The sequence below is a fragment of the Bufo bufo genome, chromosome 6 (assembly GCF_905171765.1).
Source record: "Bufo bufo chromosome 6, aBufBuf1.1, whole genome shotgun sequence".
Classification (NCBI taxonomy): Eukaryota; Metazoa; Chordata; class Amphibia; order Anura; family Bufonidae; genus Bufo; species Bufo bufo.
This window is the reverse complement of record NC_053394.1, coordinates 56,747,277-56,768,979: the sequence shown is the minus strand read 5'-3', so window position 1 is coordinate 56,768,979 and position 21,703 is coordinate 56,747,277. Positions and strand designations below refer to the sequence as shown.

The following is a 21,703-nucleotide window of genomic DNA, read 5'->3' as shown; positions in this document are numbered from 1 at the left end:
CCTTCCGGCCTGCGCATGCACAGACCGGTAAAAATGTGAAAAAATGTACAAGACGGATCCGTCTGTCCGCATGACAAGCGGAGAGACGGATCCGTCCTTGCAATGCATTTGTGAGACGGATCCGCATCCGGATCCGTTGCACAAATGCTTTCAGGCAGATCGGCGGATCCGGCGGGCAGTTCCGACGACGGAACTGCCCGCCGGTTCACACTGCCGCAAGTGTGAAAGTAGCCTTAAAAATTATTTTCAAATAATTTTTTGTGATATTATTTTTTTTTTTCCACTACCTACATAAAAAAATAAAAAATAAAATTCTGCAGTTTTCACAATGGTCACTTCTTGGTCTGTACAGATCACATTACAGCAGTTATCTGCTTATTATCACAGACAGGATTGCAATGACAGATATCTCATCTTTAGCACAGCTTATCTACTCCTTTCCTGACCTCTGCACAGGTCACAGAGCATGCCTAAAAAACTCTCCCATAGAAGTCAATGAGGTCCCCTCCAGACCAGTGTGTCTGTGGCCCATGGTGGTTGCTGTAAAGCATATCTCTAAATCCTGATATGGACAGCTCAGGCAATATGGCTGACCCCGTAATCATGTTCAGAAAATAGAATTTATAAAAAATCTGCAATAAAAGAAATAAATAAAAACAGATTAGAGAAAGAAGAATCTGTGTAGCCATCTGGTTTTAACTAGCGGGGATAAAAAAAATTGGTGACACATCCTTCAGTAAAACTTTAGCAGTCGCAGCCGGTGTACATATGAACCACTGCTTAGGAAAAAAATCGGCAGCCGACAGATGACACGTTTCCACATTCTAGTGGAGATCCGGATGTGACACTCAATATGGTTGCACATTTGTTTCTATTCAAGAGCAGAAGAAACAGAAAGATGGCTCCTGAATCCTTTAAAAGGGACACTGAAAGAGGACCTGTCACCACTCCTGCCTGTTTTAAAAGCTTCATGCAGTCCCCATGTAATAACAATTCTGGGGCCTCAATTCTTATGGCTCTATGTTGTGCCATTCCTTTATTATTTCTACTAGAAGTTATGAATGAATTGCTAGCAGTCTGCAGTAAGGGTACAGAGGGGAGGTAACCAGTTGGGGGTGTGTACCTGCACAGTCTGACAATGGCAGCACTGATTGGATAGAGTCAGACTGTGCAGGGACACACCCCCAACTGGTTACCTCCCCTCTGTACCCTTACTGCAGACTGCTAGCAATTCATTCATAACTTCTAGCAGAAATAATAAAGAAATGGCACAACATAGAGAAGAATAGAGGCTCCGGAATTGTTATTACATGGGGAATGCATGAAGCTATTAAAACAGGCAGGTCAGGGGTGGTGAAAGGTCCTCTTTAACCTCAAAATCACAAAACTTAACAGGAAATATATTTTCCCCCCTTTGTCAGTCTGCAGCATTTTCTACATGAACACAGGGTTAATCTCCTGCTGATCTCTTCCATCTTTGGTCGGTGGCTGACTGAAGGCCCCTGACAGTAGATAATTATTTCAAAAAATAATAGAATTGAGCGAAAGTAATCAATTGTCGAGCATTGACCAATCGAACAACAATCGATAATTAGTTCTTGAGACCACTGATCGTCATCCAGAATTCTACAAATGTGAATAGATATCATTTACAACACAGATGTTTCCACAGTGGGTGGAAGTGCAGCCTTGAAGGTCAGGGCTTAACAAGAAGGATGGGACTTAACAATTGCTCTGTTCTACTGCAGACAAAATAGGTGAGGGAGGGAGTCTGCTGCTCCAGCCAAAGGACAGTCAGGAGAAAGGAGGTGGAACTGGCTGAGCTCCTGATATGCAGAGAGGCTTTATTTAAGAGAAGGAGCTGCGATATATTTTTTTTAGTTTAGTTGTTTGTTTGTTTTTTGTTTTTGTGTTTAGTGTTCCTTTAAAGAGGATTTTCAGGCAGGACTAAAATAAATAAATAAATAAAAAGTGAAAAAAAGGTCAGAAAGGGATAAAAATAAAAGCTGTATTACTCACCTCCACTCATCTCCTGACACTGGTCCAGTCTCTGCTGTTCTCCACCTGCTTGTAATAACGATTCTGCAGGGTCTATTCTTATGCCTCTGTGTTCTGCCATTCTTTTATTATTCCTACTAGTAAAGGTCCATCTAGCTGTTACCATTAGGGTCCATTCACACGTCCGTAAGTGTTTTGCGGATCCGCAAAACACGGACACCTGCAATGTGCGATCCGCAATTTGCGGACCGCACATCACAGACACTATAATAGAAAATGCCTTTTCTGCTCCGCAATTGCGGACAAGAATAGGACATGTTCTATTTTTTTCAGGAACGAAATTGCGGATCCCGAAAAAACAGATCCCGAAAATGCGGATGCGGATCCCGAAAATGCGGATGCGGATCCAGGAAATGAGGATTTGCATCCGTTCCAGCCCCATTGAAAGTGAATGGGTCCGCAAATTGCAGAACGAATGCGGACCCAAATTACGGACGTGTGAATGGACCCTTATGAGGAGTGTGCATGTGCAGTCTGACACTGGCAGCTCTGATTGGACAGTGTCAAACTGTACAGGGAAAACTGTCATTTCTCATGGAATGCAATTATTTACTAAAACAGATAAGGGCCCTTGCAGACGAGCGTGTCCAGATTAGGTCCAGATGCGTCCCGGTGCATTGCGGCAAACTCGCGCGAGTAGGTACGCAATTGCAGTCAGCTTTGACTGCGATTGCGTTCCGTTGTTCAGTTTTTATCGCGCAGTTGCAATGCGTTTTGCACGCGCGTGATAAAAAACTGACTGTGGTACCCAAACCCGAACCTCTTCACTGAAGTTCAGGTTTGGGTTAGGTGTTGTGTAGATTGTATTATTTTCCCTTATAACATGGTTATAAGGGAAAATAATAGCATTCTGAATACAGAATGCATAGTATCATTATAAAACATCAGCATCTGATCGGCGGTGGTCCGACACCCGGGACCCCCGCCGATCAGCTGTTTGAGAAGACAGCGGCGCTGGCAGTAGTACCGCGACCTTCTCGCTGTTTACCGTAGGCCCAGTGACATCAAGACTGGTATCAATGGCCTGGGCGGGGCTAAGCTCTGTTCACTTGAATGGAGCTTAGCCGCGCCCAGGCCAGTAATACTAGTCGTGACGCCACTGGGTCTGCGGTAAACAGCGAGAAGGCCGCGGTACTACTGCCAGCGCCGCTGCCTTCTCAAACAGCTGATCGTCAGGGGTCCTGGGTGTCGGACCCCCGCCGATCAGATGCTGATGATCTATCCAGAGGACAGATCATCAGTTTAAAAAAAAACGCAGAACCTCTTTAAGTACAACATTATATGTATTCATGGTGCATATTCAGGCATGGGGGGGACCACTGTTAAAATTTAGCAAATAAAGTCCGTAGAATAATGTTTTATTCCCCTAAAGTGGGGAAAATTGGCTTCTACCTCACAGTTTTTTTTTTGCCTTCCTCTGGATCTACTTGCAGGATAACAGGCCGAACTGGATGGACAAATGTCTTTTTTCGGCCTTATGTACTATGTAAAGTCCTCACCCTTGCTGAGCTCTTGAAAGCCACATGACAGCAATAACAGTGACGTTTAGAGGACCCCAGATTCAGTGCCAGATACAGGACATTCATCGCAATGACAGCCACAGGACCACAGTAATGGTGACAGCAAGAGAGACCCAAATGCAGTACCAGTGACAGCTGCAAGTCTCTGATAACAGTACTGGGAGGTAATAGGAGGTGCTTTCCATGGGTAGAAAAATGTGACTGTGGTCAATCAGATACATGGCGGACATCAGTTTGACAGATGAGGTGGGGGGTCAGTGAGGAGTGCTCCCTATGTGAATATATGACCACATGGTAGACCCATTCTGCCTGCAGGATACTGTCTTTTAGATTGTGCTTTCCCTTTATATTTTATTTCTTTTTTTATTAGGAGTGGAAAGCCCTTGGCCGGACGGTGGGCTCAGCGGCTCTATCTCAGCTGGCAAACGCTTTGACATTAGCATCTGGCTGTAATGATCTGAAGGCGGAGGCGTTGTATATCGCTGGGAAATGCCTCCGTTCGCTCTCCTTTAGAATTGATCCACTTCATCCCGACGCGTACTGGAATGACCGTTATTTGGTAGGTTTATTTTTGCTATTCTGGGTTACTAATTTCAATCGTAGCTTTAGATGACTTGATTTCTCAGTTGTGCATATAATAATGATGGGCAAACGAATAAATAGCAACTCAATATAAATCCGTAGATTAATGTCTTTAATAGGCTACACCTGCTCATTATTTCTAGGGGTTGACGGCGGCATTAAGTTTAAGTGGCTGCTGTTTGTGCTCACCGCACGCGCTCATTCACACGACCATATGAATGGCTCCGCATCCGCTCAGCAATTTTGCAGAACGGGTGCGGACCCATTCATTTCAATGGGGCCGCAAAAGATGCGGACAGCACACTGTGTGCTGTCCGCATCCGTTGCTCCATTCCATGGCCGCACAAAAAAGATAGAGGAAGTCCTATTTATTCTTGTCCGTTTTGCGGACAGGAATAGGCATTTTTATAATGGGCCACCCATTCCGTTCCACAAATAGCAGAAAGCACACGGGCAGCATCCGTGTTTTTTGTATCCACAATTTTACAGACCACAAAACACGGCGGGGTTGTCCGAGCCCTTAAACTCTAACTTGCATGGGGAGGAAGGGCAGAACTAGACCTAGCTCCTGACAGACTGACCACCGCCAAACCTGAGCACGCGCTCTCAACCTGACAGGGTTCAAGAGGCACAGGCCGCGGGCGCAGAGAATTTGTGCTGTGCCACAATCAACAAGGTACAGATCTGCTGTCTCCCCCACCACCCCCACAGCTCGTGAGCAGCACCCCACCCATGCTAGTTTACATTTTCTGACTGGTTTCCAACGGTGAGCACGGACAGCAGCCATTTTAATTTAAAGGGGCCATTAATAAAGTGCATGTGTAGCTAATTAACCTTATTAACTTGTTTATTTATAATGATGCTATTTATTAACTTTATTTCCTGGATGACCCCTTTAAAGGAAGCTTTTCACCCTTGCTCCTCCTGCTTCTTGAATGGGCATGGTCATGTTCCGGCAGCCATCTTGTCTGGCCCTTTTAAATCAAGAAGGGGAAGGAGCAGGAACAAGGGTGCACGGAGAGGCTCCCCACCCCCCCCCCCCCTCGGTGCACTTAACAGATCATTTGCATGTGGATTTAAAAAAAGCTTTTTTTGGCAGAATGAAGCAACAGATCCCTAAGTAAAAGGTATCTTTCAACTGAACTTATTTTTGGACCTTTTAAAGCTTAACAAGGCGGATGAGATTATATATTCATGGGCAGAGATATAGCCCAACTACCACTGAGCTTGTGACATCCACTAGGTAGTCAAAGTGATGAAGTGTATAGATAGCTTAGAGAGGGGCAGTAGTAATGGCAGAAATAGGAGGCCTGGGGGCAATGATATAAATGCCAGAGAGAGAAAAGAAAAAACTGTCCCTGTACAAGCCCTAACTAGGCCTCAGCCCAGGGGCAATCCCTGATGGTGGAGTTTCCCTGTCCTCGTACCTACCCTGTCTAACCCTTGGAGGCCCTACAAGGTAAAAACTCCCCTGGGGTAGAGGATTGATAGAAAAAATAGTGAAAAAGTACCCCTTGATAATAATTAGTTGGAAATAACACCCCGACGCGTTTCCCCCCTTCCTGGGTTCCTCAGGGAGTCGATAATAGCGGAGTACATATAGGTAATGTTGGTAACATACTTTATCCAAGGGATAGTAGCTGATAACATTCACAGATAGAGACCATACTTATTTAGAAGATAAGACAAGAACGGCCGACCTTATGGTAGAAGCCGAATACATCTCATGTTCTCCGCTGTTACAGGAAAAAGATACCACCTACAAATGACAGACGACAGATGTATATGTCTGCTGAATACCTGCTTATAAATGGTGGAAGCATCTAGTGCAGGATTGTGATGTGCCCCATTCAGACTGCCTCCTGCCAGGTGCTCGATGCGGCAGTGGGGCATGTTGTAGTTTTGCAGAGGGCCCCAGATTGGGCATCCCTGCTCTGAGATGTTCCAGGCTGATACATATTTCCTTCACTGACACACTGTGACAGACTGTGAAACTAGGAGGGAGATTGGTGTTGCTAATACATTTAGCTCACAGTGAATATTCTTGTAGCAATCCCTAGTAGGTCTGCAGCTTTGGCAGTAAAAGTGTCCCTATTCACTGACAGGAAGCAGGTATCGTGCAGATGGTAAGAATGTGCTTTGTGTACCTGAGACCGCGGTTCCCATTTGAATCCAGTGCCTGTCCACGCTCCCGGGCGGCGCGGCATACTGATAAGTGCTGTATTCTTCTGGGTCTCCCACTTCTCTCTGATATAATAGATCCCCGCAAGCAGATTCTTCAAAGACAACTTAAAACAACTTTACTCTTTAAATAGTCCATTGCAGTTTGGTGCTTGTTGTTTTCCAGGATGAAAGAAAGGCCTGTGAAGGCAGTGGAGATAATGACACAGAGCGGCACGATGCCAGCATGGAGCCCAGTAGTAAACGGCTAGATCAGCTGGTGAGGAAAACAGCGGCATTGAAGGTAAGGACTTCTTGGGCTTTGTAACCTCTGCGGGCCCCTGATTACTGACGAATGAACAGTAATTATATTTTGTCATGAGCAATCGCTAACATTTACCAGAATTATTTCTGACAGTCCTCACACACCGCCCAATGCCGGGCACTGATCAACGATCCGCACTCCTTTAACAGCGTAGTGGCGGGAGCTCGTTACTCCAGTGCCGCTCCAGTTGAAATCTGACCGCCGACAATCAGCCAGTGATGGCCTATCCTGAGGGATAATCCATCACTTAGTAAAGGATGGACAAACCCTTTAAAGCAGGCATGCTCAACCTGCGGCCCTCCAGCTGTTGCAAAACTACAACTCCCAGCATGCCTGAACAGCCTGCAGCTATCAGCCCACAGCAGGGCATTGTGGAAGTTGTAGTTTTACGACAGCTGGAGGGCCGCAGGTTGAGCATGCCTGCTCTAAAGTATATACCTGGACTTGGCGTTTCTTTACAAAAAGGATAGCGGCGCTGGCACATGCATCCCTATTCTTTTTGTCTTCTCTCCCGGACTCTATCACATGTCAGCGGGGTCCACTGGGACTATTAGTGCTGTTACACATGCATATGATGCAAGAAAATTTAGACTAAAACCTTCAGGATCACAGGTGCATATCCATGAGGCAAACAATTACAAAAACAAAATGGCTGCACACCATTATATATACAAACAATAGAGCTAGGAAATGGGGGTCATTCTAGATAAAAGTGGTACAATACCGACTATAAATGAGTATACATGAGTAATGGAAGCTCTTAGCGCACATACGTGTCGGGCCCATCTACCAGGCGTCAAGGTGGCTTCCGCAGATGGGTCCCTATCACTAAATATACTGCCTCACTTTGGACTTACTTAAGCCCACAATATTCAGGGCAGTGTAGGAATATTGTAGGCTTAAGGCCTCATGCACACGACCGTTTTTTTTTGCGGTCCGCAAAACGGATTTCCGTTGTTCCGTGACCGTTTTTTCTTCCGTGGGTCTTCCTTGATTTTTGGAGGATCCACGGACATGAAAAGTGAAAAAAAAAACTAAGTCAAGTTTCCATTGAAAATGATAGGAAAAACGGACACGGATCACGGACGCGGATCACGGACGCGGATGACTATCTTGTGTGCATCCGTGATTTTTCACGGACCCATTGACTTGAATGGGTCCGTGAACCGTTGTCCGTGAAAAAAATAGGACAGGTCATATTTTTTTCACGGATTGGAAAAACGGATCACGGACGCGGAAGCCAAACGGTGCATTTTCCGATTTTTCCACGGACCCATTGAAAGTCAATGGGTCCGCGAAAAAAAACGGAACAACGGCCGCGGATGCACACAACGGTCGTGTGCATGAGGCCTAAGTAAGTCCAAAGTGAGGCAGTTTCTTTAGTGATAGGGACCCATCTGCGGAAGCCACCTTGACGCCTGGTAGATGGGCCCGACACTTATGTGCGCTAAGAGCTTCCATTACTCATGTATACTCATTTATAGTCGGTATTGTACCACTTTTATCTAGAATGACCCCCATTTCCTAGCTCTATTGTTTGTATATATAACGGTGTGCAGCCATTTTGTTTTTGTACACATGCATATGAGTTACCATTGGGAAGTCTGTGATCTCGGACCACCCCTGATTTCCAGGATGAAAGGGCTCTACAAGGCACTAAAACCCCTTTCTGTTGCTTCAAAGTAGCGACCCTTTAACTCAATGGCTGTGTGTTTAGGATTTTGTGTTCATTCACAGAAATCTCTGAGCGGTGCCAAAGGTTTTGTTTTTTTTAAGGCCTCTTTCACACGGGCGTTGCGGGAAAATGTGCTGGTACGTTGCGGGAACACGCGCGAGTCTTCCGTGCAAGTGCAAAACATTGTAATGAAAAATTACGCATGTTTGGTACCCAAACCTGAACTTCTTCACAGAAGTTCGGGCTTGGGATCGGTGTTCTGTAGCTTGTATTATTTTCCCTTATAACATGGTTATAAGGGAAAATAATAGCATTCTGAATACAGAATGCATAGTACAATAGCGCTGGAGGGGTTAAAAAAAATTTTTTAACTCACCTTAGTCCACTTGATCGCGCTGCCAGCGTCTCCTTCTGTCTCCTTCTGTGCTGATTGTAGGAACAGGACCTGTGGTGACGTCACTCCGGTCGTCACATGGTCCATCACATGATCCATCACCATGGTATGTTATAAGGGAAAATAATAATGATCGGGTCTCCATCTCCATCGTCTCCTAGCAACCGTGCGTGAAAATCGCACCGTATCCGCACTTGCTTGCGGATGCTTGCGATTTTCACGCAACCCCATTCACTTCTATGGGGCCTGCGTTGCGTGAAAAACGCTGAATAGAGAGCATGCTGCGATTTTCACGCAACGCACAAGTGATGCGTGAAAATCACCGCTCATGTGAACAGCCCCATAGAAATGAATGGGTCGGTATTCAGTGCGGGTGCAATGCGTTCACCTCACGCATCGCATCCGCGCGGAATACTCGCCCGTGTGAAAGGGGCCTAAGTGTAGCTGAGCTTTTCAGGTAACTTTCGTATGTCGGTTCTGCAAAAAGATAGGACATGTCCTATATTTGGTCGCAAATGCACACCATGGACCCATTGAAGTTAATGGGTTTGCAAAACATGCAGATGCATCACGGACAGTATCTGTATTTTGTGAATACGCAATTTGCGGAGCGCAAAATACATACGGTCTTCTGCACGAGGCCAAAGGGTAATTTTGGATGGTAGGTGAATGACCCTCATAGAAATGCCTGTCTACAGACTTCTTTCACTGCCTCATAACCTCCTATTATATGACATGGGACTGGGCGATGTTATTATGCCACAGATCTCCTTGTGAAGAGCTGAAGGTCTCGGGTACGTACGATGTGATAGATCAAATCTGATGCTTTTTCTTTCAGACCAGGAGGACACTTGCCCAGATGTACCTTGCACAGTCCACTGAGATTTTACTACAAGCCATTAGTGTTGCCATAAACAACCGCTCCATGAATACATTGTCATCTGCAAGCCTCGAGATCTGCACATGCCTCGGACAATTTGACCCTTGCACAGCAGGAGTGTTCCTGGCGCTTCATCAGGTTTGATCATTTGTGCCGCTATTATGGCACCGTGTTGTTTTGCAGAGCTTTTTCAGAATCTGCATCGCAGGCATTTAACATAAATTCACTGAAAAAAATAATGGATATTGTGTGGCCGCGCACGGATTAGCTCCGCTGACTGGGGCCACGCGGGCAGATCCACGGCCGTGCAAACTGCAAAACCACAATTTCTACAGCAGATTCTATGGGAAATACAGATCAGATTTCCACCTTGTGAACAGTCATAGTAGTGAAGATTTGAAGGGAGCAGTTGTCCAAAGCCTATATGTCTCAAGATGCACTCTAAACATTATGGGGGTCATTTATTAAGAAATGTACGCCAGTTTTCGACATAACTAAGTAACAGACCTTTGCGACAAAATCTGACCTTTTTTCACCGTGTACGCCACTTACCCCTTTTTTCGCCAGTTCTGAAAAAAGGGGGCATGGCATGAGCAGGGAAGGGGACGGGACGGTAGGCCCATCTGATTCATCATTTTCTATGCCTGTTTTTGGTGCAGTAAATGACTTGGAGCTGGCATAGATTTAAGCAAGAGCTGGCAAAGGAGCTGGCATAGATTTAAGCAAGTCGCACGACCGCCGTTAAAGCGCCTAAGTTATGTAGAGGCTGTCGCCTCTACATAACTTACATCAAGCGGTAGCAGGCATGGGCTAAGACCGGCGTCTAACTTGCTAGTCTTAGTAAATGTCCCCCTATGTGTTAGTGTATATATATTATACTCTGCCTATTATATATATATTAGGCAGAGGATTATCAGCAAAAAAGTTGACCTATTTAGATTAAGGCCTCATGCACACGACTGTATTTTTGGTTCCCGTACGATGCGCTTTTTTTGCAGATCATACCTATGATCCTTCATTTCTACAAAATTTACGGCTTTTGTACACCAGCTGGCATACAGCATTTATAAATTCCCGCCGTGTTTTTTTTCTGAAAAACTGCAATATTTCGGAGTAAATTGTAGTTCTTTTTAATGAGGGAGCTTGTCAGTATTTCCAACATAAATCTGTGTGACAGGTTCCCTTTAACAGCAGTTCATCCGTTTGTGCCTTTTTGCAAAACCCCTTCCTTTAAAAATAAGTGTAAGTTTCTGGTATGGCTACTTTCACACTTGCGGCAGAGTTATCCGTCGATGGAACTGCCTGCCGGATCAGACTAAACGTATGCCAACTGATGGCATTTGTAATGCCTGATCAGTCCAAAAAATGCATTGAAATCCGGATCCGTCTTTCCGGTGTCATCAGGCAAAACGGTTCCGGCATTTTTTTTTTTCATATTTTTTTTCGGTCTGCACGTGTGCAGGCCGGAAGGACGGAACAGGCATTCCGGTATTTTGAATGCCGGATCCAGCACTAATACATTCCGGCATTCAGGCAAGTCTTCAGTTTTTTGGGCCGGAGATAAAACTGTAGCATGCTGCGGTTTTATCTTTTGTCTGATCAGTCAAAAAGACTGAACTGAAGACATCCTGATGCATCCTGATTACTCTCCATACAGAATGCATTAGGATAAAACTGATCAGGTCTTTTCCGGCATTGAGCCCTTTTGACGGAACTCTATGCCGGAAAAGAAAAACGCAAGTGTGAAAGTACCCTAAAATGAACAGACCTGCACCACTTTTTTCCCGGGGCCACACTTTGTATAAGTTGTGCTGTCATGTAGGAGGTGACCTATCTGTCTGTGCTGTTCCTTCCTCAGAGCTGTGTGTCTAGCGTGATGACGGAAGAACTGGTTCTTGCTGCGACCCTCAACACCAGCAACTCCCAGTTTGCAGCATTACTGCATCTCCTGCAATACCTACAGAAGAAAGGAGACGAGGGCCCCCTGAGGAAGCAAGCTGAGCAAAGACTGGCGGCCACGTCAACAGTAAGGATGTGCTATAAGAATCATATACTTGCCCTGCGGCTTTACAAGGTTCATGAGGGAAAGCGCAGTAGAATCTGAGCAAGGTCATACTGGCCCATTAGTGTACCAGAGGATCCTCCAGTGGACCCACCTAATACACAGGACCCCAAGGGTCCCTCCGAAGATAACACCAAATGGGTTACATCACAAATAGTCTTTTAGGGGGTCATATATTATCCAGAAATACACCTATATTAGGCGTATTTTAGGCACAACTTGCAACTTTTCCCCGCTCACACTAAGTCTAAAAAAGTGGGCGGGAAAGGGGGGGGGGCGGGTCGACAGGCCGGTCTCATTCATCATTTTCTTACGCCTGTTTTAGGCATAGAAAATGGTTTAAATGTAAGCCAGGAAGGAAGCGGTCTTACATTTAGACTGGCGCTGGATGCGCCAAAGTTATGTAGAGGCCTGCGCCACTTCATGACTTCGGCTGATCCACCGCCAGATATAGGGCTTATTAAGACTGGCATTTAAAACGCTTTACTGGTGATATGACCTGTGTGTGCAGTGATGACAAGAAATACTGTAATGCAATGGAAAGTGCAGCGGTTCTGTATAAATGGATAGTGGGTCCATTTCAGTTGGTGGACCCAAGCAGTACCAGTTGAACACTGTAAATGAACTACAGTACATTATAATATTTTCACCCACACTTCCTAGGACTGGGAGTATTCTTTTGCACCAAGTCCATTTTAAAATATCAGCCTGTCAGTGGCTGTTCTGATGACACACAGTTCTTAATTTCTTCATAAAGTTCTAAGAGGAATAACAAAGGGACGACACAGCACAGAATTCTCTGAAAAGATGCTCCAGAATTGCTCATGGGGTATACAGCCATATATTAAACAGACAGGTCTGGAGAGATGACTGCTTCTCTTTAAGGCCTCATGTGCAGAACTGTATTTTGGTCCACATCCGATCCACGTTTTTTTCCCCGTCAGATGCAGACCCATTCATTTCAGTGGGGCTGCAAAGCATGCGGACAGCCGTATGTCCGTTTTGCGGCCCCGCTAAAAAAAAAATGAACATTTCCTATTCTTGTCCATTTGGCAGACAAGGGTAGGACGTTTCTACAGGAGTTTGAAAAAAAAATTGCGGCATGCATTCGGCTAGAATCTGTGTTTTGCAGATCTACGATTTGTGGGCCGTAAAACGCATACAGTTGTGTGCTTGAGGCCTTAGTGTAACCATTGGGGTTTGTATGTTTTCTCAGGGTTTGCGTGGGCTTTCTGCAGGTATTCCACTCTCCACACTCTAAAAGCATGATAGGTGTTGTTGTGTGGCGTGTGTGTTATTGGCCGATTATGATCCGACCACAGCACTGCATTAAATTGTAGCGCAAAAAATAGGGCAAAATAACACATCTCTCCACCGTGATATTCCAATATCTTCTCATTTATCTATGTACTGTACATTGATTGTGACATCATAATGTATCCATTATGAAATCATCAAATATGATTATAACATCATAAGCCATCATTATGACATCAGAATACATTGATTGTGGCATCATAACGCATTGATTATGACATCACAAGACGTCATTAGGAACACGTAAATTACAAAATTTGTAAACCTGCCTGATGAAGGTGCCTTTGTGCCATGAAAGCTTGGAAATATAATTTTTAAGATTAGTCAGTAATCATATTACTAGGTTATTAGTTCCAGCAGAGAGCTCTCTGGATCCGGCATTGCTGGATGTTACTGGGATGGCCCCCGGCCCGTTTGGCTATAATGGGGTCCAGTGAAGATTCGGATGGATAAAAACCACTGTGTTCTCTGCTGGAACTACCAGATATCAGTGTGAAAGAGATGTAATAAGTTTGTCCTTTTTTACACGGTCCCACATCATTTTTGCTTTACATTGTTCATATGACATCATTAGGACATTAGGCGTTGATGTAAGCATCATTGTGACATCATAATTTTATTGTGGCAGCATGAGACATTGTTTTTCTTAAAAAAATCATTTAACTTTTTATTGAAATAAAGATGATCACATGAACACCAAAAAGGAGTTTGTAGTTTTTGTACAGTTGAAAACAAGTACAAAATAATGCAAAGATAGTGGTGTACGCGGACACCATAGTCAAATATGGGAAATCGAAAAGTATATGACCAATACTTCATTAGAACAGTTGAAGCGCTGTATCATTTTACTCAGTAACACCCTCCCACCCACCCCTTCCCAACTTGAGCAGCGAGACAACAATGTCGGCACATTAAGAACAATCATACGCCTGGGAAACAAGGCAGCGCTATATGAGTATAGTGTCTCAGACGATCAGTCACTACATAGCAACTATGTAGAACGCCCGGGGAGGGAGGGTAACGAGGTCAGTTGTCCCCGTATGCAATCCTGAACTAACGCTTATGAAGCTAGTTGTGCAGACTCAACCCATCCTTGCCAAAGGGATAAAAACTTATTTGGACAATTTCGTTTGACATATACCCCTCTTTCAAGTCTTAGGGTTACATTCATCCTATTAATAAACTCTTGCGTTGAGGGCGGAGCCTCCCGTATCCAATGTTTTCTGTTTCAGGCTAGGGTACTGATCGCTAGTCTATGAATACATAAGGAATTCCTGTCCCCCTGTCCCGGGAAATCTAGTAGCCCCAGCACACAGACCCTAGGGTCATCAGGTAAGCGTATCTGAGTTGCAGTCGCTATAATACTCTACTCTACTAACATCTTCCCAATAGGATCGCAGCCGCGGTCAACTCCAGATCATATGAAGCAATGCCGCTTCCGTACCCCACATCTAGGGCACATTGAATTCGGACGGACACCAATCCTGAAAATAAATTGGGGGGTCCTATATACTCGGTGTATAAGGAACAGTTGAGACGATCGCTGGGATTCACTAAGGGTCAAAGAGGGAGTAAGGGCCAAAATATCGGACCATTGTTCCTGGGACAACGCTCCAAGATCCTTCTCCCACTGGGCCTTTGCCCCATTGGCAGTAGATGAGGAGGTAGCATCAGTGATATATCTATAAAGCAGAGATATGAGGCCTTTAGTAGAGGAACCACTTAGTAAGTGCTGAATCACGGAGGGAGAGTCAGCTATCCGCACTCCCCTGGGAAATTGTGTCTGATACGCATACCTCTTTTAAAAATTGAAAAAATGCCGTAGTGGGCAAGTTGAACTCTTCCTGCAACTGGATAAAGGATTGAAAAACTCCACCCAATTGAAGTTGTCCCAAGAACAATACGCCCCTCTCATCCCATAGAGAGAAACCTTCTAAGCGAAATATTTCTAGCAATTGAGGGTTACGCCATAGAGGGGTAACATCACAGAATCACAGAAACCAGTAATACATACCAGATCTTTAAATTTAGACCACACTTTGGTCACAAGGGACAGTGTGGGAAGTGTTCCAGGTAACGACTGGGAGCAACCTAATTCCACTGTGGCAATAGGAGCCTTTTGTTTCGTGACAAATGAAACAATGGCAGCCGAGGAGTCCAACTCACCAGTTTGAAGCCACCCTCTAAAATGTTGCAGCTGGGCAGCAATGAAATAAAACCACGGGTTCGGCAGGGACAATCCACCCCTCTCTTTACTTTTTTGGAGCGTTTCAATACTTATCCTCGGTTGTTTTTACTTCCAAATTAGGGATCTAAAAATCCCCTGAATTTTAAAGAACAAACGCTTTGGGATCCAAACTGGAGAGTTGTGGAGAGGATATAACAACTGAGGCATAAATACCTTTTTTATCAGGTTACTGCGACCAATAACCGAAAGAGACAATTTGCACCAAGCATTAGTTTTAGTGACAAATTTAACAATCAGAGGTTCTAGATTTACCTTAATATAATCAGTCGGGGATGGTGTCACCGTCACCCCTAGATAATTAAACCTGCAAAGGTAAACCGCCAATATCTAGTGGAGCTGGTAGTGGATCCAATAGAAGGATTGTGGACTTATCCCAATTAATGGTGAGTCCGGAGTAGGTCCCAAATCCAACAATTTCCTGCATTATGGGATCTATGGAATTTTGCAGGTCTCCCACATACAGTAACAGGTCATCCGCATATAGCGAGACTCTCTCCTCCCGGTGACCCACCGGGAAACCCTGCCAGCACGACGATGTGCGCAACAAACAGGCAAAGAGGCTCAATGGCTATTGCGAACAGCAAGGGGAGACAAGGGACAGCCCTGCCGAGTACCCCTGTGTAAAGGGAAGTAGCCAGAGAGCGCCCCGTCCGCCCTAATTCTCGCAACTGGGGAGTGATACAACAACCGTACCCAGGAGATAAAACCGTTACCAAAACCCATAGCCGCCAGGACTTCCCATAAGTAACACCATTCTACACTGTCGAAAGCCTCGGCAGCGTCTAAAGACACCACGGCCCGACAGCCCCCTGTGTGTACCGGTCTTTGTATATTAAGAAACAACCACCTAAGATTAACGTCTGTACTTCTATCTGGCATAAACCCAGATTGGTCTTTATGTATTAATGGAGAGATGACCTTATTGAGCCTGTTGGCTAGCACTTTAGCTAGCAGTTTGACATCGTTTGGTAAAAGAGAAATGGGCCTGTAAGATTCGGGTTCAGTTAGGTCCTTATTCGGCTTTGGAATCACAACAACTATAGCTTCGCGCATAGATGCAGGCAAGATACCAACCTGCAAGGCCTCATTAAACGTATTTAGTAAGTGAGGGAGAAGACAGAATTCCGCCGGAAGTCCGTCTGAGCCTGGGGACTTCTCATTAGGGAAGGAGCTCAGGGCCACCTCTAATTCTTCTAGAGTCAGGGGTTCGTCCAGGAGAGCAGCGGATTCCGGGGATAGCCTAGTAAGCGATATATGGGCAAGATATTGCTGAATATCCTCCCTATTCACTGCTATTCTAGAGGAGTACAACTCCCTATAATAGGCGTGAAATACATTTAGTATAGCAGGAGACATTGTTAAGACATAGGGGGTCATTTGCTAACCAGAAATACGCCTATATTAGGCGTATTTCTGGCGCACATTGCCACGCAAGGGTTCTTTGTGCCGCAATCTGCGACGTTTCCCATCTCACGCCAGGTCTAAAAAGGTGGACGTGGTGGGGAAGGGCCTGTCTCATTTACCATTTTCTACACCTTGTTTAGGCGTAGAAAATGGTCTACATGTAAGACAGGACGCTGTCTTACATTTAGAAGTGGCGGTAGATCCACCGAAGTTATGTACATATTTACCGCCAGCTATAGGGGATATTAAGACCGGTGTCTGAATAAATGACCCCCATAATATTTTGATCATGACGTCATCAGAGGATTATAACATTGTGAGACATCATTACGAAATTCTTCTGTACATTGAATATGATGCGAGGTGACAACATTATGACACCATAAAACATTGATTGTGACATCATAACATACGATTATGGCATCGTAAGACATTATGACCTGATAATACTTTGATTATGACATCATACCTGATCATTATGACATCATTTTAATTCCCTGATCGGTGTCTGAAGTCGCAATGTGGTAGATTTTCTACTGTTTGTACATGGCCGCTACATTTGGGTATCTTCACATGCACACACCGAAATTATTGGGGTTACTCTCAGTCTCTAATAGAAGGTGTTTCTTCTCAGTAATGGTCCTCCCGCTGTTTCAGAATTATTGGGCTTATATTCCAAGCTTTTCACTTTAAGGCATTAATCTAGTTTGAAATGGACATGAAAAGGAGAATTAGTGACTCAGCGGCCCATTATTCCCTTCTCTGTAGACATTTGACAGGTGCACCTCTCAGTGTCTTACTGTAATTATCATGAAGGTTGGTGGCATATAAGAGTATTTTGGACGTACATCAGCGCTAAATCGTCTGTGCCTCTTAGGCTGTTACATTAGCCAAAAATTGCATATTGGGAAGTGCAGACAATACTCCTGTGCAAAGCCTTACATAGGAATCATTATGATGCCGTCACTGCTGTCACATGGAATAAAGGAAATCGGAGTACGTTAAATGTTGGGTTTCAGCAGTGATTACAACATCAATGACAATTACCAGACTTTTGTTGCCCTGAACAAGTAATAGTATAGAAAATGTCCGCCAGACACCAATGTTAATGTTATTTTTTATTTTTTTGTTTGTCCTAAGCATCTGGTAGCAGAATAGCAATTGCATAGCTTAGAAGGGATCCAAACCAGGTGCTAGGTTCCTACAAATGCCGTCCAGTTCAGCTGAGGGGGTGTAGCTTCACCTGTCTCGCTTACCGCGGCAGACAGAGTTGTCACGCAGGGTCCCAGCAAAGGATTAGCCTGATCTAAACTCTAGCAGTATATTAGAGGGTCCTATTTAAAGTGGTATTCCCATCTCAGACATCGAGGGCATATCGCTAAGATACGGCATCAGTGTCATATAGGTGCAGCCCCCACGTCTGAAACCCGCTGCTATATCTAAAACGGGACCCCCGCAAGCGCAGCCACCCTCCATCCGCCGCTCTGGGTGTTCCCAAAATAGCCGAGCGAGCATGCTCAGCTATTTCCAGCTGGCCCATAGCGGAGAATGAAAAGGTGGCCATGCATGAACGGTGAGTCATGGGACTTCCAAAAATAGCTGAGCATGCTCACTCAGCTACAGCGAGGAACAGAAGTATTTGAACATCCTTCGATTCTGCAAGTTCTCCCACTTAGAAATCATGGAGGGGTCTGAAATTCACATTGTAGGTGCATTCCCACTCTGAGAGACAGAATTTTAAAAATAATATTCAGGAAATCACATTGTGTGATTTTTAAAGAATGTATTTGTCTTGCACTGCTGAACATAAGTATTTTAAGTGCTAATATTTGGTGCAGAAGACTTTGTTTGCAATTACAGAGGTCAAACGTTTCCTGTAGTTCTTGACAAGGTTTGCACACACTGCAACAGGGATTTTGGCCCACTCTTCCACACAGATCTCCTCTAGATCTGTCAGGCCACTCCAGAACCTTGATATGCTTCTTACGGAGCCACTCCTTGCTTATCCTAGCTGTGTGCTTCGGGTCGTTGTCATGTTGGAAGACCCAGCCACGACCCAACTTCAATGCTCTGACTGAGGGAAGGAGGTTGTTGCTCAGAATCTCACAATAAATGGCCCCATTCATCCTCTGCTTAATACAGTGCAGTCGTCCTGTCCCCTTCGTAGAAAAGCACCCCCAAAGCATGATGTTACCCCCCCATGCTTCACAGTAGGGATGGTGTTCTTGGGATGCAACTTATCCTTCTTTTTCCTCCAAACACGACGAGTGAAGTTTAGACCAATAAGTTCTACTTTGGTCTCATCTGACCACGTGAATTTCTCCCATGCCTCCTCTGGATCATCCAGATGGTCATTGGCAAACTTCAGACGGGCCTGGACATGTGATGACTTGAGCAGGAGAACCTTCCGTGCAATGCATGATTTGAAACCGTGACGGCGTAGTGTTCTACCGACAGTGACTTTTGAAACTATGGTCCCAGCTCTCTTCAGGTCATTGACCAGCTCCTCCCTTGTAGATCTGGGCCGATTCCTCACCTTTCTTATCATCAGTGATACCCCACGAGGTGAGATCTTGCATGGAGCCCCAGTCCGACGGAGACTGACAGTCGTCTTTAGCCTCTTCCATTTTCTAACAGTTGCTCCAACAGTTGATGTATTTTCACCAAGCTGCTTGGCAATTGCCCCGTAGCCCTTTCCAGCCTTGTGGAGGTCCACAATTTTGTCTCTGGTGTCTTTTGACAGCTCTTTTGTCTTGCCCATGGTAGTAGTTGGCGTCTGACTGACTGTGGGGTGGACATGTGTCTTTAAAGAGCTCAGACAAGTGCTACGAAGTTAGATTAATTAGTGGAGTAGAGGTGGACTTTTTAAAGGCACAGTAACAGGTCTTTGAGAGCCAGAATTCTTGCTGTTTCTCAGTTCAAATACTTATGTTCAGCAGTGCAAGACAAATAAATTCTTTAAAAATCATACAATGTGATTTTCAGAATTTTAAAAAACAATTCTGTCAGAGTGGGAATGCACCGACAATGTGAAGTGGGAGAACTTGCAAAATCGCAGGGTGTTCAAATACTTCTGTTCCTCACTGTATATTCGTAACTTCCATAGTAGGGAATGCCGAGCATGCTGCATATGTGCATTACTTTTACTTCCAGGTACCCGTTTCTGGAGATAGGAGCGGTTCCCAGAGGTGGGACCCGCACCTTTTTGATATTGATGGCATATCCTAGCGATCCTGTGCCATCGATGTCTGTGCTGGGCCAGCCCCTTTAACTATTGCTTGTATTTTATTTTTTCTAAATGTATTTTATTGTATTTTTACCAATATTCTCTATGCTTTCTAGGTGTGGGGAAATCTTCAAGTCACCATGCAATTCTTCAACATTTTCAATGAGCTACCACCAAATTTTAATCTGGTTATCTTACAGCATTCAGAAGACAGGTACTTTCTAAACCATATGATTTTTTTTTTCTTTAAAAGTTTATTTTTTTAAATTCTACTTATTGTAGACATGCGCCCTCTTTCTGTACCTTCTATTGTGTACAGTGTAATGATTCGGAAGCCCACTTTTTATACCTTGTGTTGTTCACATTGACATTGCGGCTTCCGTTTAAAACAGATCCATTACGGCTGTGCTGGATCTGTTCTCAATGCGGTCCATTGGGTTTCCGTTGGGATCCAGTGTATAGACTAAGGCCTCATGCACACAAACGTGTTCCGGCTGTTTCGTGCACTGGGGACCGCAATTTGCGGTCTCCAATGCACGGCACCATCCGTGCAGCTGCCGCAGACGGATGCAGACCCATTCGACTTGAATGGGTCTGTGATCCATCCGCACCGCAAAAAAAATAGAACATGTTCTATTTTTTTGCGGTGCGGAGGCATGGAGAGAAACCCCACAGAAGCACTCCGTAGTGCTTCCATGGAGTTCCGTGCCTCCATTCAGCAGCACTCCTTCCGGATTGCGGATCCATTCAAGTGAATGGGTTTGCATCCATGATACTGTGTGCACACGGCCGGTGCCCGTATATTGCGGACCCACTGTTTGCTGGCTGCAATACGGGCGCGGCGGGCAATGGCCGTGTGCATGAGGCCTGAGATTGTACTATGGTGAAGAATAATCCCCTGCCCAGTTAAGCTGGCAAATGGGAGAAGACCACTGGAATCAGTTGGTAAAATTTAGACCAGCTGTGATTATCTGCAGTGTGAGGTTATGACTACATGACGCAGCCGTGCTGCAATTGGGACATGGGCGCCTTACAGACCAATACCGCACGGTCATACAAGCCACAGCTCCATCATATTAACTGATTAGGACGAAGTGGTTCAGTGTTTATTGTTAATGGCCATGCGGTTTTGCGGGTTACTGCCTGGCCATTAACACAGAATGAACAGTTTCTGATCACTTAATATAATGCTCCTGCAGATTGTACTTCCACGCTGTGTGGCCGTACCCTGAAGTAATGCTGTTCTGACATGATGGCTGAACAAGTTATCCAATATTCTTGCTGTCAGATCGGACAGAACTGCTGACGGCCTCCGGATAGAGCTGCCAACTGCAATGTGAACAGAGCTTTCTAATGAAGGAGGGAGAATGCTGGCGGACAGGAGCAGCTCAAAAGAAGCCTTATATATTCATACAGGCGATGAGGGGTGTAATAGGACAGATGAAGAGCTGTGATGTTGACTAAGAGATCATTAATGAATGTGGTTTGGTATACAGTGTAAACTTTGAAGATTTGTCCTCCACATTATACTTTCATTCCAGAATTTGGGCTTCCAAAAGTCGCTAAATATTTGCAGTTTTACACCACTCACTCCCGTTTTGAAGTATGGGTGGGCATGGTTAGGTACGTTAATGAGTTTCACTCCAGATTTATCACTGAGACTTTTAAAAAAAAGTCGCAAAAAAAGTCGCAAAAGTCTCAATCTCCCTTTGGTAGGAGGGTGGAGTATGAAAACTGGAGTCGCTTTCCTAGACAAAAGTGTTAGGTTTAAGGATGAGAAAAATGTATCAAACAACATGAGACATTGATAAATGTTGCATTAAGTACCTGTGACGGACTGAACCGTCACTGG

At 44.8% G+C, this 21,703-nt stretch overlaps 1 protein-coding gene across 1 annotated transcript in view; it reads left to right on the top strand.

Annotated features, from left to right (window-relative positions):
* The window catches only part of CFAP46 (cilia and flagella associated protein 46), a 226,770-nt gene that overhangs the window by 157,526 nt on the left and 47,541 nt on the right, over positions 1 to 21,703 (top strand). Inside the window, exons 42-46 of the mRNA XM_040437700.1 lie at positions 3,949 to 4,137; positions 6,508 to 6,624; positions 9,553 to 9,732; positions 11,453 to 11,620; positions 19,968 to 20,065. Coding sequence (XP_040293634.1) covers positions 3,949 to 4,137; positions 6,508 to 6,624; positions 9,553 to 9,732; positions 11,453 to 11,620; positions 19,968 to 20,065 — 752 coding nt within the window. The remainder of the gene's footprint in view (positions 1 to 3,948; positions 4,138 to 6,507; positions 6,625 to 9,552; positions 9,733 to 11,452; positions 11,621 to 19,967; positions 20,066 to 21,703) is intronic.